General features: G+C 44.3%; 1 protein-coding gene and 1 non-coding gene across 2 annotated transcripts; both read right to left on the bottom strand.

Annotated features, from left to right (window-relative positions):
- Positions 1-390: 390 nt before the first annotated feature.
- On the bottom strand, positions 391-9485 carry MAP1LC3B (microtubule associated protein 1 light chain 3 beta). The gene is made up of 4 exons (XM_089476699.1): positions 8990-9485; positions 3651-3706; positions 2400-2506; positions 391-2008 (listed from the first exon to the last, which is right to left on the bottom strand). The coding sequence occupies exons 1-4, from the start codon at positions 9027-9029 to the stop codon at positions 1834-1836; spliced, it is 378 nt and encodes a 125-aa protein (XP_089332825.1). The 5' UTR covers positions 9030-9485; the 3' UTR covers positions 391-1833.
- Positions 9486-12692: 3207 nt separating this feature from the next.
- Positions 12693-12765, bottom strand: TRNAM-CAU (transfer RNA methionine (anticodon CAU)). Its single transcript has one exon. It is a non-coding gene; the product is annotated as a tRNA-Met (tRNA).
- Between the last annotated feature and the right edge of the window lie 2226 nt (positions 12766-14991).

Here is a 14991-nt window from a genome sequence, read left to right as displayed (position 1 = left end):
TTTGGATAGCTCTGTATCATTAAAGGAAGGGGAGCAGCTCCATTTTAACCCAAAACTATGGCATGTGTGAGTAACACGAGGATTAAAACGACTCAAAGAGATTCACAAACCCATAGCATAATGGGAACAACAAACCCGATATGCCATCAATGCAGTGATCCATATCTCGGGACAAATAAATGAGTGTAAATGACCTCTCAGTTGTCCTCTTGGAAATCTGTATCTTACTTGTCATAAATGGGTAGTTATTGTTCATAACTGAAGATAGCAGATGGTTGCCATAACGTCCTCTGAAGCAAAAAGATCTTTCAGTGCTGCAATAGGAAAGGTTTCAATAGCAGCAATAGGACCGGTCCCAAAATGGGCTTGTAAATAACCACAACTAAACAGTTGGAGATATCCATATCGGCATTTTTTTTTATAAAGCAACATTTGTACAAGCAGCAGTCATTGATCAATTAAAAGGATGGCTGTCTCATGAAAATCCTACACTTAACAGAAGACTTAAAACATAATCCGAGTTTTACCATAAAATTAAACTCTTACAGTGAAGGTCCTGAAAAGGCAGAAGCAAGCACAGAACAGATGCATGCAAAGGTACACAAACTGCCTATCACAGTGACATCCTACTGTGTGCCAAAACTCAGCACTGCTCTTTGCTCCCGTAAGTGGAAGTTAGCTTGCTATAATGCAATTAAACTCACACACATTAACATACAAGGGTAATAGGTTTGCTATATTTCAACGGGAAAGCAGGACATTGGACTATAAAGTATTACTTTTGCATAGGACCCATCCTGTCTCTAGTAAAATTAAGATTTAGCCCCCATGCAACTGACAGGAAACCTTGGTGATGGAACCTGCGTCTGCTCTTTGAAACCAGGCATTGCCCAGTTTTAAAACAAAATAAATAAGATTGGGAATTTACACTGAATGGAAACCGGTTCTTTCAGTACAGACATAACGCAAAAAAGTTGTTCCATCTATTCAAACAAAAGTCAACAACGGCAGGTAGAAGGATTAATACTTTAAAAATAAAACTTCCATTGTCATCCCCCAAATCCATTTTCTTTAACCATAGTCTCCAGTCCCAACAGTAGGATAAAAATTAGGCCTTTTTGCTCCAAGATGGGGATGTGATTTTACAAAGCGTGTCTTAAGAAGGTGTATAACAGAATGCAACACAATTGTTAGGCTGAAGATTTCCTTAGATAACTTATGTACACACTTCCTAAAATGAGTAAAGCTATGGTGTTCTGATATATATTAATAATTAGCAACCTGATTTGTTTTAAATCTTCTAAAGTAGCAGTACCAGCAAATTAACCTTCCCCCATCCCCAATGCACTAGTTTACCGAAACAGGAGTTAAAAGCAGCCAGATCTATCATTGCTGTTTGTTCCCCTTCTGCAAACATGGCTTTTAGGAGCTGAAACAGAACTTAACAGAATGAGATGTCACACAGAACGGTGGGGTTTTGTTTCATATAGACTTAACGTTCAGCCCAGTCCCTATGGTTAGAATAACTCCAACGTCCCTTTTATTGGCCAGTTAAGACACGCGTTAATGGGTTTCGCACAAATTCCAGAGGCTTTTAAAAAGCAAAACAAAAAATGTGGCTGTGTGAATTTATAGCAGGTTCTAGGAAGCTGGGCTACTAGTCCATACTGGCACTCATCTGTTCAATATCCACAAACAAAACAAATGTACGATGAGGAGGACACCCGCTAAGCACATCTACTGTGAGCAGGTTGGTGGCATCCCTTTCTTTTTCCTGTTGGAGGGAGGGGCAAAAACTATCCTAGGCTACAAGCCGCGGGGGTACAGTTGGTTTTACACTGAGGATTTCATGCCGAACGTTTCCTGCGAGGCGTACACCATGTACAGGAACCCGTCCTCATCCTTCTCGCTTTCGTACACCTCCGAAATGGGTGTTGAAACGCTCACCATGCTGTGTCCATTCACCAGTAAGAAGAAAGCTTGGTTAGAATTCAGCTGCAGGCGGCGCCTGGAAAAGACAAGAAGCCATCAGAGCATTGGATGAGTACAACAAAGTACCATGTGCAATGTAAAATAGGACATGACTAAAGAACAAGAAGGCCTAAATACTCTGGATATCCTGTCCGATCTTGGAAGCTAAGCAGGGTCAGCCCTTGGATGGGAGACTGCCAACAAATAGCAGGTGCTGAAGGCTATATTTGAGGAAGGAACTGGCAAAACCACCTGAGCATTCCTTGCCTAAGGAACCCTTATGAAATTCATGGACCAACACTGGTTTAACACTCACTAACCTGCCCCTTGTTGCTGTAATTCATGACCCTAACAAGCCACAGAGAAGAAAATATACCATTCTGGTTTGAATTAAAGATGCTTTTTGGTGCCACAGATGCATTAGTTACCTGATAATCTTGATCAGTTCACTCATGTTGACATGATCTGGGACCAGAAACTTAGTTTTATCCAGGACAGGAAGCTGCTTCTCTCCTTTATACCTTTCAATAATTACCTGCAAAAGATGACCAGAGTATAGATGTCATTAACCATTTTTCTGTGTAGACAGGGCCCTTGAAGTACACCTTTTGTGTCTACATTGACACAAAAATGGAATGGATCCAACACTTGACTTTATTTTTATTTCAGATCTGGAATTCATAATACAGCTCAGTAAAATATCTATAGGCCTGCTCTTCAGAACCAGCCACCAAATCTAAAGCAAAGAATGGGTTGTGGATTTTTTAAAGTACCATAATAGTTTCTGTTCTTAAAGACATTGCACAATAGCTGCGTCCATAAGGCTATCAGGAAGAATGGGGAAGCCTCCCCGGAAAAGCATAGGTCTGCATAGGCTTCTCCATTTCAGTGAAGCTCCTCCGGTCAAAAGTTCTGGTGATTTGTGCCCAGACTGAACATAGGATCAGTGTTTGAGACACATTGCTGGAAAGGTATCATCCAGCAATTACCTAGAAACTTTCTATGCTCCTCTGCTATTGTAAGAAGCCATCAAAAGAAAGAGCATTCATTGTATATATAGGAAGGTAATCCAAGCAAGTCCCAGTTTAAAAGTCTGATAAACTGTTTTCCAAAGATATGACATACTGAACATTCACAGACTATCAGACATCCTATGTAAGTTAAATAAAAATGATCTAGACAAACAGATCTGCACCGAAAAGGAGCTCCACTGTGGAAGACTGGGGTTTGTTTTCAATGGTTTAGCTTCTCTGTGTGTTTAAAATGAAACGCAGGTGGGGAAGAGTTGATCCAAAGCACATCCTCTTCAACCAGTTCTGATCACAAATTAATCCCAATGACCCCATACAGACAGGCCAAAATAAAGCTGCTTCGGGTCACTTTGGAGATATGCTGTTTAAATGATGCATGCGTCCTAAGAGGCCAGAAGCTGCACTAAAGCTGTGCTCCAGTCTTTAGGACTGGAGCATGGCTTTAACGTGGATTCCGGACTCTTAGGACGCATGTATCATTTAAACAACACACCTCCAAAGTGACCCGAAGCAGCTTTATTTGGGCTTGTCTGTATGGTGCCAATGTTTATACGCTAGTATCAGAAGTCAATGCCCCCATCTCCATTTCTATGTACCAGCAGACATCCTGGCCGTATCAAGAGAAAATACAATGACAAATCTACTCACTGGTATCTTTGTTGGATGCTGCTCTCGGATAAGTCTGACATCTTCTACTCTTTGTTCTACGGAGAAAAGAAAAAGAAAGTTGTGGCAAAGTGCTTGAAGAGGCCTGACCCAGTTCCAAATCAACATCACTTTCACAGGAGGACATCCTCCTCCCTTGAAGCTTCATGGGAACATCACAGTCTAGACTACTATACCCTACTGGGGTTTGATTGTACAGCCTTATAGGTAAGTCCACAAAAAGGTTCTAGCCTGGTTGTTGTTGTTGTGCGCCTTCAAGCCCTTTCCAACTTATGGCGACCCTAAAGCAGACCTATCATAGGGTCTTCTTGGAAGGTTTCTTCAGAGGGGGTTTCCCATTGCCATCCTCTGAGGCTGAGAGAATGTGACTTGCCCAAGGGCACTCAGTGGGTTTCATGGCCAAACAGGGAATTGAACGCCAGAGTCATAGTCCAATGCTCAAACTGCTACATCAAGCTGGCTCTTTCTAGCCTGGTAGGGATGTGCAAAGGACTGGTGAGAGAACTATTCTAGACTATAGATACACTATACTAGATAGATAGATAGATAGATAGATAGATAGATAGATAGATAGATAGATAGGTAAAGATCAATACAGATATTTCTATACTGGGTGAACAGGACAGGGCAATGTCTTTGGTTATTACAGTGGACCCAGAGTCCCCCAACTAGCCAGGCCACTCTCTTGCAATTCAGTTTTTACAGCTCCTTGTCAGGATCATAGCTCCTGCCATGCTTGCTAACATATATACTGGATGATGGGATACGCTATACCATTGGTGACAAAGGGTGGAAAAACTATCTTTCTGGGTAATGGCCATGTGTGAAAGGGAGCAAAAGAAGAGCTGTAAGAACACTTAGTACATAATGGATGAGAGAGGCAGTCAGGAATGTTTTGATGCGTAGACAAATGGGGTGTGAGCAGCCAAAATGTTTGAACTAAGTGCTTTTCGTGTGCCTTGTAACCGAAACTGTGTTGGTCCTTGACAACACTGTTAAGCTGAGAACGACTTTACTTTTCCGGATAAGGTTTTCTGAACCTGGCGAAGCCTGTGTTTCTTGGCCAGTAGATGCCACTATATAGACTAAGTCCTGAAATACAAGGATGTGGTTGCATTAGAAACAGAGGCATTTGGTTCCTTGTCTTCCCAGTAAAAAATGTCTGTCAAACCAGGTTAATGGGAGCAGTGGAGTGGGCTGATATCTGAGGCTTCTATGGAAACACAGACCCTTAATCCTTCATAAAAGAAACATCTAAACAAGCAAGGAAAGCAAACTAGAACAACATCCGTTTTCCATTGCTCTCTTGGTTAATGGAAACCCATTATTTCCTGTAATTCCACTTCAAACGGGGCACTTTTTGAATCTCTTATTCAAGAACCTTGTTGCCAAGTCTTCCCAAAAGAGACGTTGAGATGAATGTCTGTCTGCCTATAATTATGATTCTAAAAGAGAATCTATACTACATTAGGATGGCAACTCTTTCTTTCTTTTTATCCTGAAGTATATACTGAAAGCCAGAAATTAAGGCGCGTTACAGACCGCCCAAAAGCGGGTGGTCTGCCGCCGCCGTCATTAGCTGCGCTGAGAAGCCCCAGCGGCCAGATTGTGAGGCTTCCCGGCACAGCTAAAAAGAAGCACCAAAATGGCGCTTCTTTTTGGCACCCGGAGGTGGCGCCGCGAGGTGTGCACTCGCGGCGTCACTTCCACCGCGCCACATCCATATGCTGTGCGCCCGAGACGTAAAGATGGTGGCGCCCGTGTGGACGGGCACTGCTATTTACTACGCACTCCACGCATACTAGGGACGGGGCCGGTTAGGAAGGCAAGACCCTTCCTAACCCTAGCACGCCCCTTTTTAACCCTAGTATGCGTGGAGCGCGTACTAAATGGCCATTTGTAACGCGCCTAAGCTAATTTCTAATGAACGAAGAAAGTTAGGGCTCAACAGAAGTTACATGCTGGGATTCTGGCTTAAAATGGAGAAACGTTTGTTAAAGCTTATTTGATCCGAAAGCATACAGGAGACCCGTACTTTGGCTTCATCTCTGCTTTGATGGCAGACCACTTGGAAACCCCCTTAAACCTGGTGGGAAAAGTCCTCCAGCATTTTAGATGTTGGTCCAAACACACTAAAGAAATAATCCAGTTTGAGACCACTTTAAGAGCCTTGGCACAATGCTGGGGAATTCTGGGGACTGTAGTTTTGTGAGACATTGATCAGAGAGATCTGGTGCCACAATAAAGTACAATCTGAAGGATCCCCCAGCATTAAAGTGGTCTCAAACTGGATTACTTCTGCAGGGTGTTTTGGACCTAAGCCTAGAAGAGAAAAGGGGAAAATAAATTGTAAAAGATCAGCAAGTATGAATGACTTTTCCTTTCGTTTTTCGGCAACACAAAAGCCCAACAAAGCCATGATTCTTGTTCCATTCCAGCAAACAAGGAAGCAGGAAAACCAGTTTAGGAAAAACAAAAGGAGGGCAGGGAAGGGAATCCCTTCATTGCTTTTAAAAGCAAGTGGCAACAAGTAAAGAGAACAAACTAAAGAACTGAAGTGACCAGGCTTTCTGGGCTCCCTTTTTGCAGCTAAAGGTGATTGCTAGACAGGGAGGCAATTCACAAAGCATTGCAAGAGCAGAGGCTAAAGGTCCCGGATGCTTTCTCTGACTCAGGTCTGGCAGAGGTCACCCTTGAAGGAGCGTTTTAGTCACCCAACAGTATGGCACCCTGTGAAGGAAAATGTGGCTTGGCGATGCAACCTTATCCTCCGTCTCATCACAATAACAAACTGACGCAGCAGATTCAAGGCAAACAAGTTCATGGAGTCCTCCCATCGGAGCAGGTTAATGACAAAGCTGTGAGAAAGGCCTGATTCAAATGCAGGCAAGGGCTACGCAAGTGCCAGCGTTGCACCATGCTTTTGAGTGCTGGACTATGGGCCAAAACACACTGTAGAAATAATCTAGTTTGAGACCTAGTTCAGTACAATGGAATCCTGGGAATGGTAGTTCATTGTGGCCCCAGAAATCACTCTGACAGAGAAGGCTCAATGTCCCACAAAACTACAGCTCCCAGAATTCCCTAGCATTGAGCCAGGGCAGTTAAAGCGGTCTCAAAGTGGATTATTTCTGCAGTGTGTGTTGGATCCTTGGGCAACTCACACCTCTCAGCCTCAAAAGAATAGCAATGACAACCCCTCTCTGAACAAATTGCCAAGAAAGCCCCATGACAGGTTTGCCTTAGGGTCGCCCTAAGTTTGAAATGCCTTGAAGGCATGCAACAACAAATGGCAAAGCACCTTAAGTTTCAAAGGTGCTACAAGATCTACATACTCACCTTAGACTCATGTTGTATTCTTTCCCCCAAAAGTCTGACTTGAAGACACACAACAACAACAACAACAACAACAAGCTCTGGAATCACAAAAGAACCACCCAGAGACTGTACAGAAAAGTCAGAGATTTCCCACCTCTCCAAGGAAAGGCACCCCTGAGAAAGTCTGGGGAATGATGCTCCAAATGCTTAAACCTACACAACCAAGTCTTCCAGGTAGTATCTCCTGGGCAGTGATTCCCAAACCTTGGTCCTCCAGATATTTTGGCCTACAGCTCCCATAATCCCAAGAAGGTTAGGGCTTCTGGGAGCTGAAGCCCAAAACACCTGGAGGACCAAAGTTTGGGAACTGCTGCTCTATGGCATTCAGAACAGATGAGAAAGCCTTATCAGAGCACAAATATATACACTTGTCCCTCCATATCTGCTAAGGTTAGGGGCACAAGACCCCCATGAATATGGAAAACCACAAATAACAAAACCATCATGTTTTTCCCTGGGAGGACACCTCTCCAGGAACCTCTAGGTCCTCCAGCGCAACTCTGTGGTCAATGTCCGAGAGACACTGACCATAGAGTTATACTGGAGAAGCTACAAAGGCTGAGTAGAGCATCCTCTCTAGGAATCTCTAGGTCTTTCAGTGCAACTTTCAAAGTCAACCATAGAGTTGCACTGGAGGAGGACCTAGAGATTCCTAGAGAACATATTAACCAAATCAGTGAATAATCAAATCTGCAAATATGGAGGGATGAGAGTGTTGTGTGTGTGTGTATATATATATATGGAGTGTCTTGGCAACCGATCAACAAAGAAGAGGCCCCCTGGCACCCACAAAGTGCCCAAAAGAAGGGGGTGGAGATGGGAGGAGTGCGAAGCAGGCCGCCTGCCAGCTCAGCCACAATGTCTTGCCAGAGGCAGGGAGGAAGGGCTGGCACTGTTTACTTCTCCCTCGCCCTTCGGCTCCAGGAAAGCCACTCCTGGAGACAAAAACACAGCGTCACAGCCTCAGACAGCACCAGCTTCTTGGGGCTTCCGATCAGGGACCCTGGCTAGCTCTGCAGCCCAGCCGCCTTCAGGGAAAGGTGGCCTCCGACCTAAACAAGTATGCCATGGGAGGGGGGCAAAGTCAGGAGAGCGAAGAGGAGGAGGGCTCTGTTCTTCGGGGTCCTTTGAGGACGTGGCTTTGAACCCTGAGACCCTCCTTTCATTTCGACCCTAAATCAATCTGGATGGAAAGATCCAGTCAAACTGGATTTGGACAAAAAGAGGATCGGAAGCACTGTTTCGGATTGGGAGAAGAGGCTCCAGAATCTAGGATCCCATGTTTTGGGATGGAAAGGAGGACACTCATAATAATAATAATAATAATAATAATAATAATAATAATACCTGCCCCCCAGGGGTTACTTTTTATACTTAAGGCATTGTTTGCATATATATATATACAATGCCACACATACACACAGTGCGACTCTTCTGAATCGGGAGGGGCTTCTGAGCCCCACTTTTTGGGGTGGAAAGGAGGGCATTAATAACTAATAACACTAATGATAACTATAGTAATAACGCCTGTCCCCGGGGGTTACTCTGTGTGTGTGTGTGTATAGATACAATGCCATATACTGTATATATATACACACACACAATGTCTATACAATATATCTATATATATATATGCGTATATATATATATATATATATATATACAAATATACAGACAACACTATATCTATCTATCTATATATATATATATATACACACACACACACAGATATATACATCCACCCCCAAAAGTCCCACTTTTTGGGGGTGGAAAGGAGGACGTTAATCATAATAACAATAACAATAACAGTAAAGCCTGTTCCCCGGAGGTCTATTCCCTCCAAGGCCTGCCCTGTCGCTCCCTTCTCTCTCTCCGCTGAAGCCCCCCAGGGACCCCTTCCTTCCTTCGCCACCAACCAGCCAAGGCCCCTGCCCTTTCCCCACCGAAGGTGCGTCGCTGCTTGAAGCTCTTCTCCGAAGGCATCCTTCCTTCCTGAGGCTCCAACTCCTCCTCCTTCAGGCTCCGCTTGCTCTCTGGCGGCGCCCAGCAGACACCACAACAACCCCTGTCAGCTGACCCGCGCAAGCCACGCCCACGCCGGTGGCGTCACAGCAATAGAAAAAGAAGATTGGATGGACGTGATGAAGGGGCGGGGACACTACGGTTGCCCCGCCCTTCCGACGTTTTCGATGCAAACAGCGCGCATGCGCCGCGGCGGAGGTGTTTTCCCTGCCCCCTTCTCTGAGAATGGAACGGAGCTACTGCGCTTGCGCAGAAGGAGAGTTGACGGAAGACCAGGCCGAGGTTGGCTAAGTGCGCGGAAGAGGTTTTTTTTTTTCCTCGCTGAAAATGGAACACAAACTCTCTCTCTCTCTCTCTCTCTCTCTCTCTCTCTCCCGCGCTTGCGCAGAAGGAGTTGCGGGAAGCCTGGAGTAAATGGTAGGCCCTCTGGTGTAGCCAGTGTGCATGCGCGGCGGCTTCAAGCCGGGAAGTGAGTCGCGCGCCTGCGCAGAGAGCAAAACCTTAACCCGCCCAAGGCCAAGGCCTGCGCGATGACGTCACGGCGCACAAACGCACCCTCTTTTTTCCTTCCCCGCCCTCCGTCGTCGCGGTTACCTTGGCAACGCCACTCGAGAGTGAGGCCTAGTAGGCCTTTCTCTGGTTGGAGTTGTACCCGCCTTTCCTCACAGCCCGAGGCGGGTTACAACGTAGTTAAAACACAAAACATTACATAAAACACATATATAACACTGCTGCCTCATCCACGCTGCAGAAATAATGCAGTCTGAGGCTGCCGTTGCTCAATGCTATGGGTTTATTTTGGGGGTTTGTAGTTTGGATACATATTGAGCCTTTTCTGTCGGAGAGCTCTGGTGCCACCGCAAACTACAAATCCCAGGATTTCATAGCACGGGACTGTGGCTGTTAAAGCGGCGTCCAAACTGCAAATGTATTATCACAATAACCTAGGGATGTGTCCTTGGGCAAAAGTCACACTCTCTCAGCCTCAGGGGAAGGCAATGGCAAACCTCTGAAGAAGCCCCCCCCCCTTCAGCCACCATCTTGAGGGGGAGAGAGGCAGGCTAGCTCCACCAGGCCTGCTTGGAAGGAGAAGAAGAGCCCTCCCTTCATCCTCCATCTTGAGGGAGATAGAGGCAGGCTAGCCTGAAGATAGAGCGCCCTCCCTCCGGTCCATCTGCCTTGGTCCAGGCCTCAGAGGGAGAGAAGAATGCTGGACCTGATCCCCTGCCCCTCACAATTCCCTTCTCCTTTGTGTCGTGTCTTTTAGATTGTAAGCCTGAGGGCAGGGAACCGTGTATTGTCCCCTCTGTTGTAAACCGCCCGGATTCCCAGTGATTGGGTGGTATATAAATAAATCCTATTATTATTATTATTATTATTATTATATATGTGTGAAAGGGATCTGGGAGTCCAAGTAGACCACAAGTTGAATATGAGTCAACAGTGTGATGCGGCAGCTAACAAGGCCAATGTTATTTTAGGCTGCATCAATAGAAGTATAGTGTCTAGATCAAGGGAAGTAATAGTGCCACTCTATTCTGCTCTGGCCAGGCCCCACCTGGAATACTGTGTCCAGTTCTGGGCACTCAATTCAAAAAGGATGTGGAGAAACTGGAGCCATGTGTCCAAAGGAGGGTGACTAAAATGGTGAAGGGTCTGGAAACCATGAAGCCCTATGAGGAACGACTTAGGGAGCTGGGGATGTTTAGCCTGGAGAAGAGAAGGTTAACAGGTGATATGAGAGCCCGGTTTAAATACTTGGAGGTCATGTTGAGGAGGGATTTTCTGCTGCTGTAGAGAATAGGAAACAGAACAATGGATGCAAGCTGCAGGAAAAGAGATTCCAGCTCAACATTAGGAAGAACTTCCTGAGAGTAAGGGCTGTTCGACAGGGGAACACACCCCTTCCTCGGAGTGTAGTGGTGTCTCCCTCCTTAGAGGTCTTTAAGCAGAGGCTGGATGGCCATCTGTTGGGGATGCTTTGATTGAGAGTTCCTGCATGGCAGAATGGGGTTGGACTGGATCAGGGCCCTTCTTGGGGTCTTTTCCAACTCTATGATTCTATGACAGATCTTGCCAATAAAACCTAAGGATAGGGTTGCCTTCATTTCGCTGTAGGTCAGGAATGACTTGAAGGCACACAAAACACGCACACACACACACACACACACACACGCGTATATTCCAAAAGTCACACACTCTCAGCCTCAGGGGAAGGCAATGGCAAACCCCACTGAAGAAACTGTATTCTTCCATTGTGGGGCTTATAGCCTTGCATGGCTGTATGCTTCATGGATTTGTCCAATAATCCCCCCATTGGAGAGCTATCTCCATGCCATTCGATAGTAACTTGCTTTAACTTTGTGCGAACAACAAATGCTTCCTTTTGCCTGTCCTGGATTTTTCTACTGCTCTGCATTATGCCTCTGATGAAGGCCACATAATTCGGTCTTTCCTCATATCTCCTGTTCTCCGTCTCTCTCATCATGTTCCCAACTGCCTTCGTTAAAACTGGACTTGGCACTTCATTTCCATAGGCAAAGGATTTTGAATTTGAATTGATATCCTGGCATACCAATGGCCTATATATGTCTGTCCCTGGTTTCCACTCCGCCAAACGCATCTGAGGAAGTAGACTTTAGCCTGCAAAAGCTCATGCTGCCAACTTCTTTCTTTCAGTGAGTCTGAAAGGTGCTACAAGATCTCTCTATGTACTGATCCTACAGACTAACATGGCTATGTCTTTGAATTCTTCCATGACTCTTTGTTGTTTTCGTTCTTAAAGTGTCATCATGGGAGTCTTTGTGCGTTTGAGTCATTTGCTGCCGCTGCAACTTCATCCATGGCTAGAAGGAAACACCATTGGAAGATGCTTTCATCCAGTATTTAATAACCGATTATTCAAAGCCAGGTATTTCCTGTAAGTGTGTCATCTTGAAATTAAAGACATGCTGCAAATGCGACATCCCTTGGATTATAATGACGCCTGTCACTCAATTCATCGTCATCAGAAGTTGTTTGTTTCCAACTGTAGGGATCCTGTGTCACAAATATAGAAAGATTGGCCTGGAGGAGAAAACGTGAAGAGGAAAGGAATTAAAAAATAACAGGGTTAAAATGCAAGTATCTCTCAAGACGCCAACAATATGTGTATTTTGTATAATGGTTGTGTAACTATGTTGTAACCCGCCTCGAGCCGAGAGGAGAGGAGAGGCGGGGTAAGAAATAACATTATTATTATATTATTATTATATTATTATTATTAGCATAAACTTGGTCTGATTCCTCAGATGCATGAAAATGAAACTGGATTTACTGCTGCAGTGTGTTTGGGACCCAAAAAAGTGGTGCCAAACTGGATTGTTTCTGCAGTATGGATGCAGTCAATGGGGCTGACTCTTCTGCTTTTGCATTCAAATCAATTGCAACATAAATAGCTCTTTGCAAGGGAAGCCAACAAGAACGAAACCAAGCAGCAACGCAGTGCGCTTAGTGCAATGAGTGAGAGGCAGGCAAGGGTCTCTGAATGGGCTTTCCTGGCTTTGCCTTGCCTTCTAAAGACCTGAAGGGAGTCCCCGAGGGAGCAGTTCGGGAAGGGCTGCTGAGGGGCCAAAAGAGGAGGCTTGCCCCGTGTGAGGCTCGAACTCACGACCTTCAGATTATGAGACTGACGCGCTGCCTACTGCGCCAACGAGGCTCCTGCCGGCAGCCTCGCGCCAGGCCCTCTTGGCTCGCCGGCCGAGGCAGCCAGGCCCTTTCCCCAGCCTCGAAGTGGCCCTTTGCAAGGCAAGGAAACCAGCCCCAGGAGCAGCCCTTGCTCCCTCCTTTGCAGCAGGGAAAAGGGACAACATCCCTCTCTGAAAGGAAACAGTGGCATCATGATTGTTTCCCCTTGGGAACTGGGACTAGAATTGCTACTGTGCCTGAGCCCTTTCTTGTTACACTGTCTATACAAAGGATTGGTTAGGCCTTGGGTTATTTGTGGTTAACTGGCCTCAAATCGACTTAGATAGATAGATAGATAGATGGATAGATAAGATATATATATATATATATATATATATATATATTCCCTGTCTGTCTGTCTATCTATCTATCTATCTATCTATCCAGATATTATATCTATCTATTTTTCTATCTAGTAGATATATTATCCCTATCTGTCTGTCTATCTAATCCCTATATATATATATATATATAAAATCTCCATTGATCTATTCAGATATTATCTCTGTCTGTCTGTCTGTCTATCTTTTTTATATAATCCCTATCTGTCCAGATATTATCCCTGTCTGTCTATCTATCTATCTATTTACAACAATTTTATTGATTAGTCAGCTGACCATATCAATAGAATACTGAATACAGTTACAAAACTACAACATCTAAAAGATATAAAAGATCAAAATGTCCGCATATATATATATATATATATATATACACATACATACATACAAACCTTTGAAGATGACAGTTTTCAGAAACTGGCAAGACTGATGCAATGGGTTTTGTTTTTGTGGGAAGAACTGCTAACCAACAGATGATGCAAAATGCATGGATTGCCAATAGCACCAGAATGCAAGATGCCTTTGTTTTAAAAGGCATCATAAAAAACATAGGTCATGTTTATACAATAGAATGGGCCTTTGGTATCCTTTGGGGCTTGCTTCATGGATTCCCCCAAAATCCCCGTATGCTCAAGTCCCATTAAATACAATGGCAAAATGGTGTCTGTTATATCAAATGGCAAACGCAAGAGTTGCTGTTTGGAATATATATATATATATATATATATAATATTTTCAAGCCGCGGGTGCTTGAATCCGTGGATAAAAAAATCCATGCATTTATTTTTTATAGGAAATGAAATACAAATCTATGTTCTGACCTTATATCTATCCTAGGGCCACTAGTCCCAAATGGTCAGAGGAGCCATGATCTGACCATTGATGTATTCCTGGCGTTCCTGGAGGCCATCCGCTAATATTGGGCCTGTCAGCAACTCATGAAATGATAAAGCCAGGTAATGAGATAATATCAAATTCAGATTTCCATATATATAAGTTTCCAGCACAAAGAATACAATCAATTTTAATGTATTGTTTATTAGTTCAAGTTAATATAAAATATTTAGTATTTTAATGTATTATTTAAACAAAAATACTCAGAGCACAGAATATTATTATTATTATTATTATTCAGCGCAGTACTCTTTCTTTTTTTGGTGAGTCTTTGGTTGCATCTGCACTGGAGGAATAATCCGGTTTGACACCACTTTATTTATTTATACTTTATTATTAAGCATATTTATTTGTTTATTTATTATATTTATTATTAGGTCAGATTTCAGAGAAGAAGGAACTGGCAAAACCACTTTCTGGGGATTCCTGGCCTAAGAAAACCCTATTAAGTTCATAAATGGACAGCAAACACACTATTATTCCCACAGGATTTATTTGGGAGTAAGGCCTAGTCCACACTGGAGGAATCATGCCGTTTGACAGGGCTTTAACTGTCCTGGCTCAGCGCCAGGGAATCCTGGGATTTGTAGTTTGTTGTGGCACTTTCTCTGACAGAAAAGGCTGTTGGCCAAAGAAAGACCAATGGCTGCTCTCCAAAGAAAGAAAAGACAGAGTCGGCGAAATGAGAGCTGTCCCGTGATTGGCTAGAAACAGAGAGGGGAAAAGGAAAGTAGGGAAAGGGATGGGTTGATTGACGCAAAGCCGCGACCAATGGCTGCTCGCCAAAGAAAGAAAGGAGAGAGTCGGAGAGATGAGAGCTGTCCAGTGATTGGAGAGAAATAGAGAGAAATATAAGGGATGAAGGACCAATGGTTGCTCGGGAAAGAAAGGAGGGAGGCGTAGAGATGAGAATTGTCCCGTGATTGGCGAGAGACAGGGAGGCGGTGGGAAGCCTTGACCAA

This window comes from Sceloporus occidentalis, unplaced genomic scaffold, assembly GCF_023333645.1.
Source record: "Sceloporus occidentalis isolate IW3139 unplaced genomic scaffold, rSceOcc1.0.p SCAF_10, whole genome shotgun sequence".
Lineage (NCBI taxonomy): Eukaryota > Metazoa > Chordata > Lepidosauria > Squamata > Phrynosomatidae > Sceloporus > Sceloporus occidentalis.
This window is presented reverse-complemented; position numbering and strand designations above follow the sequence as displayed.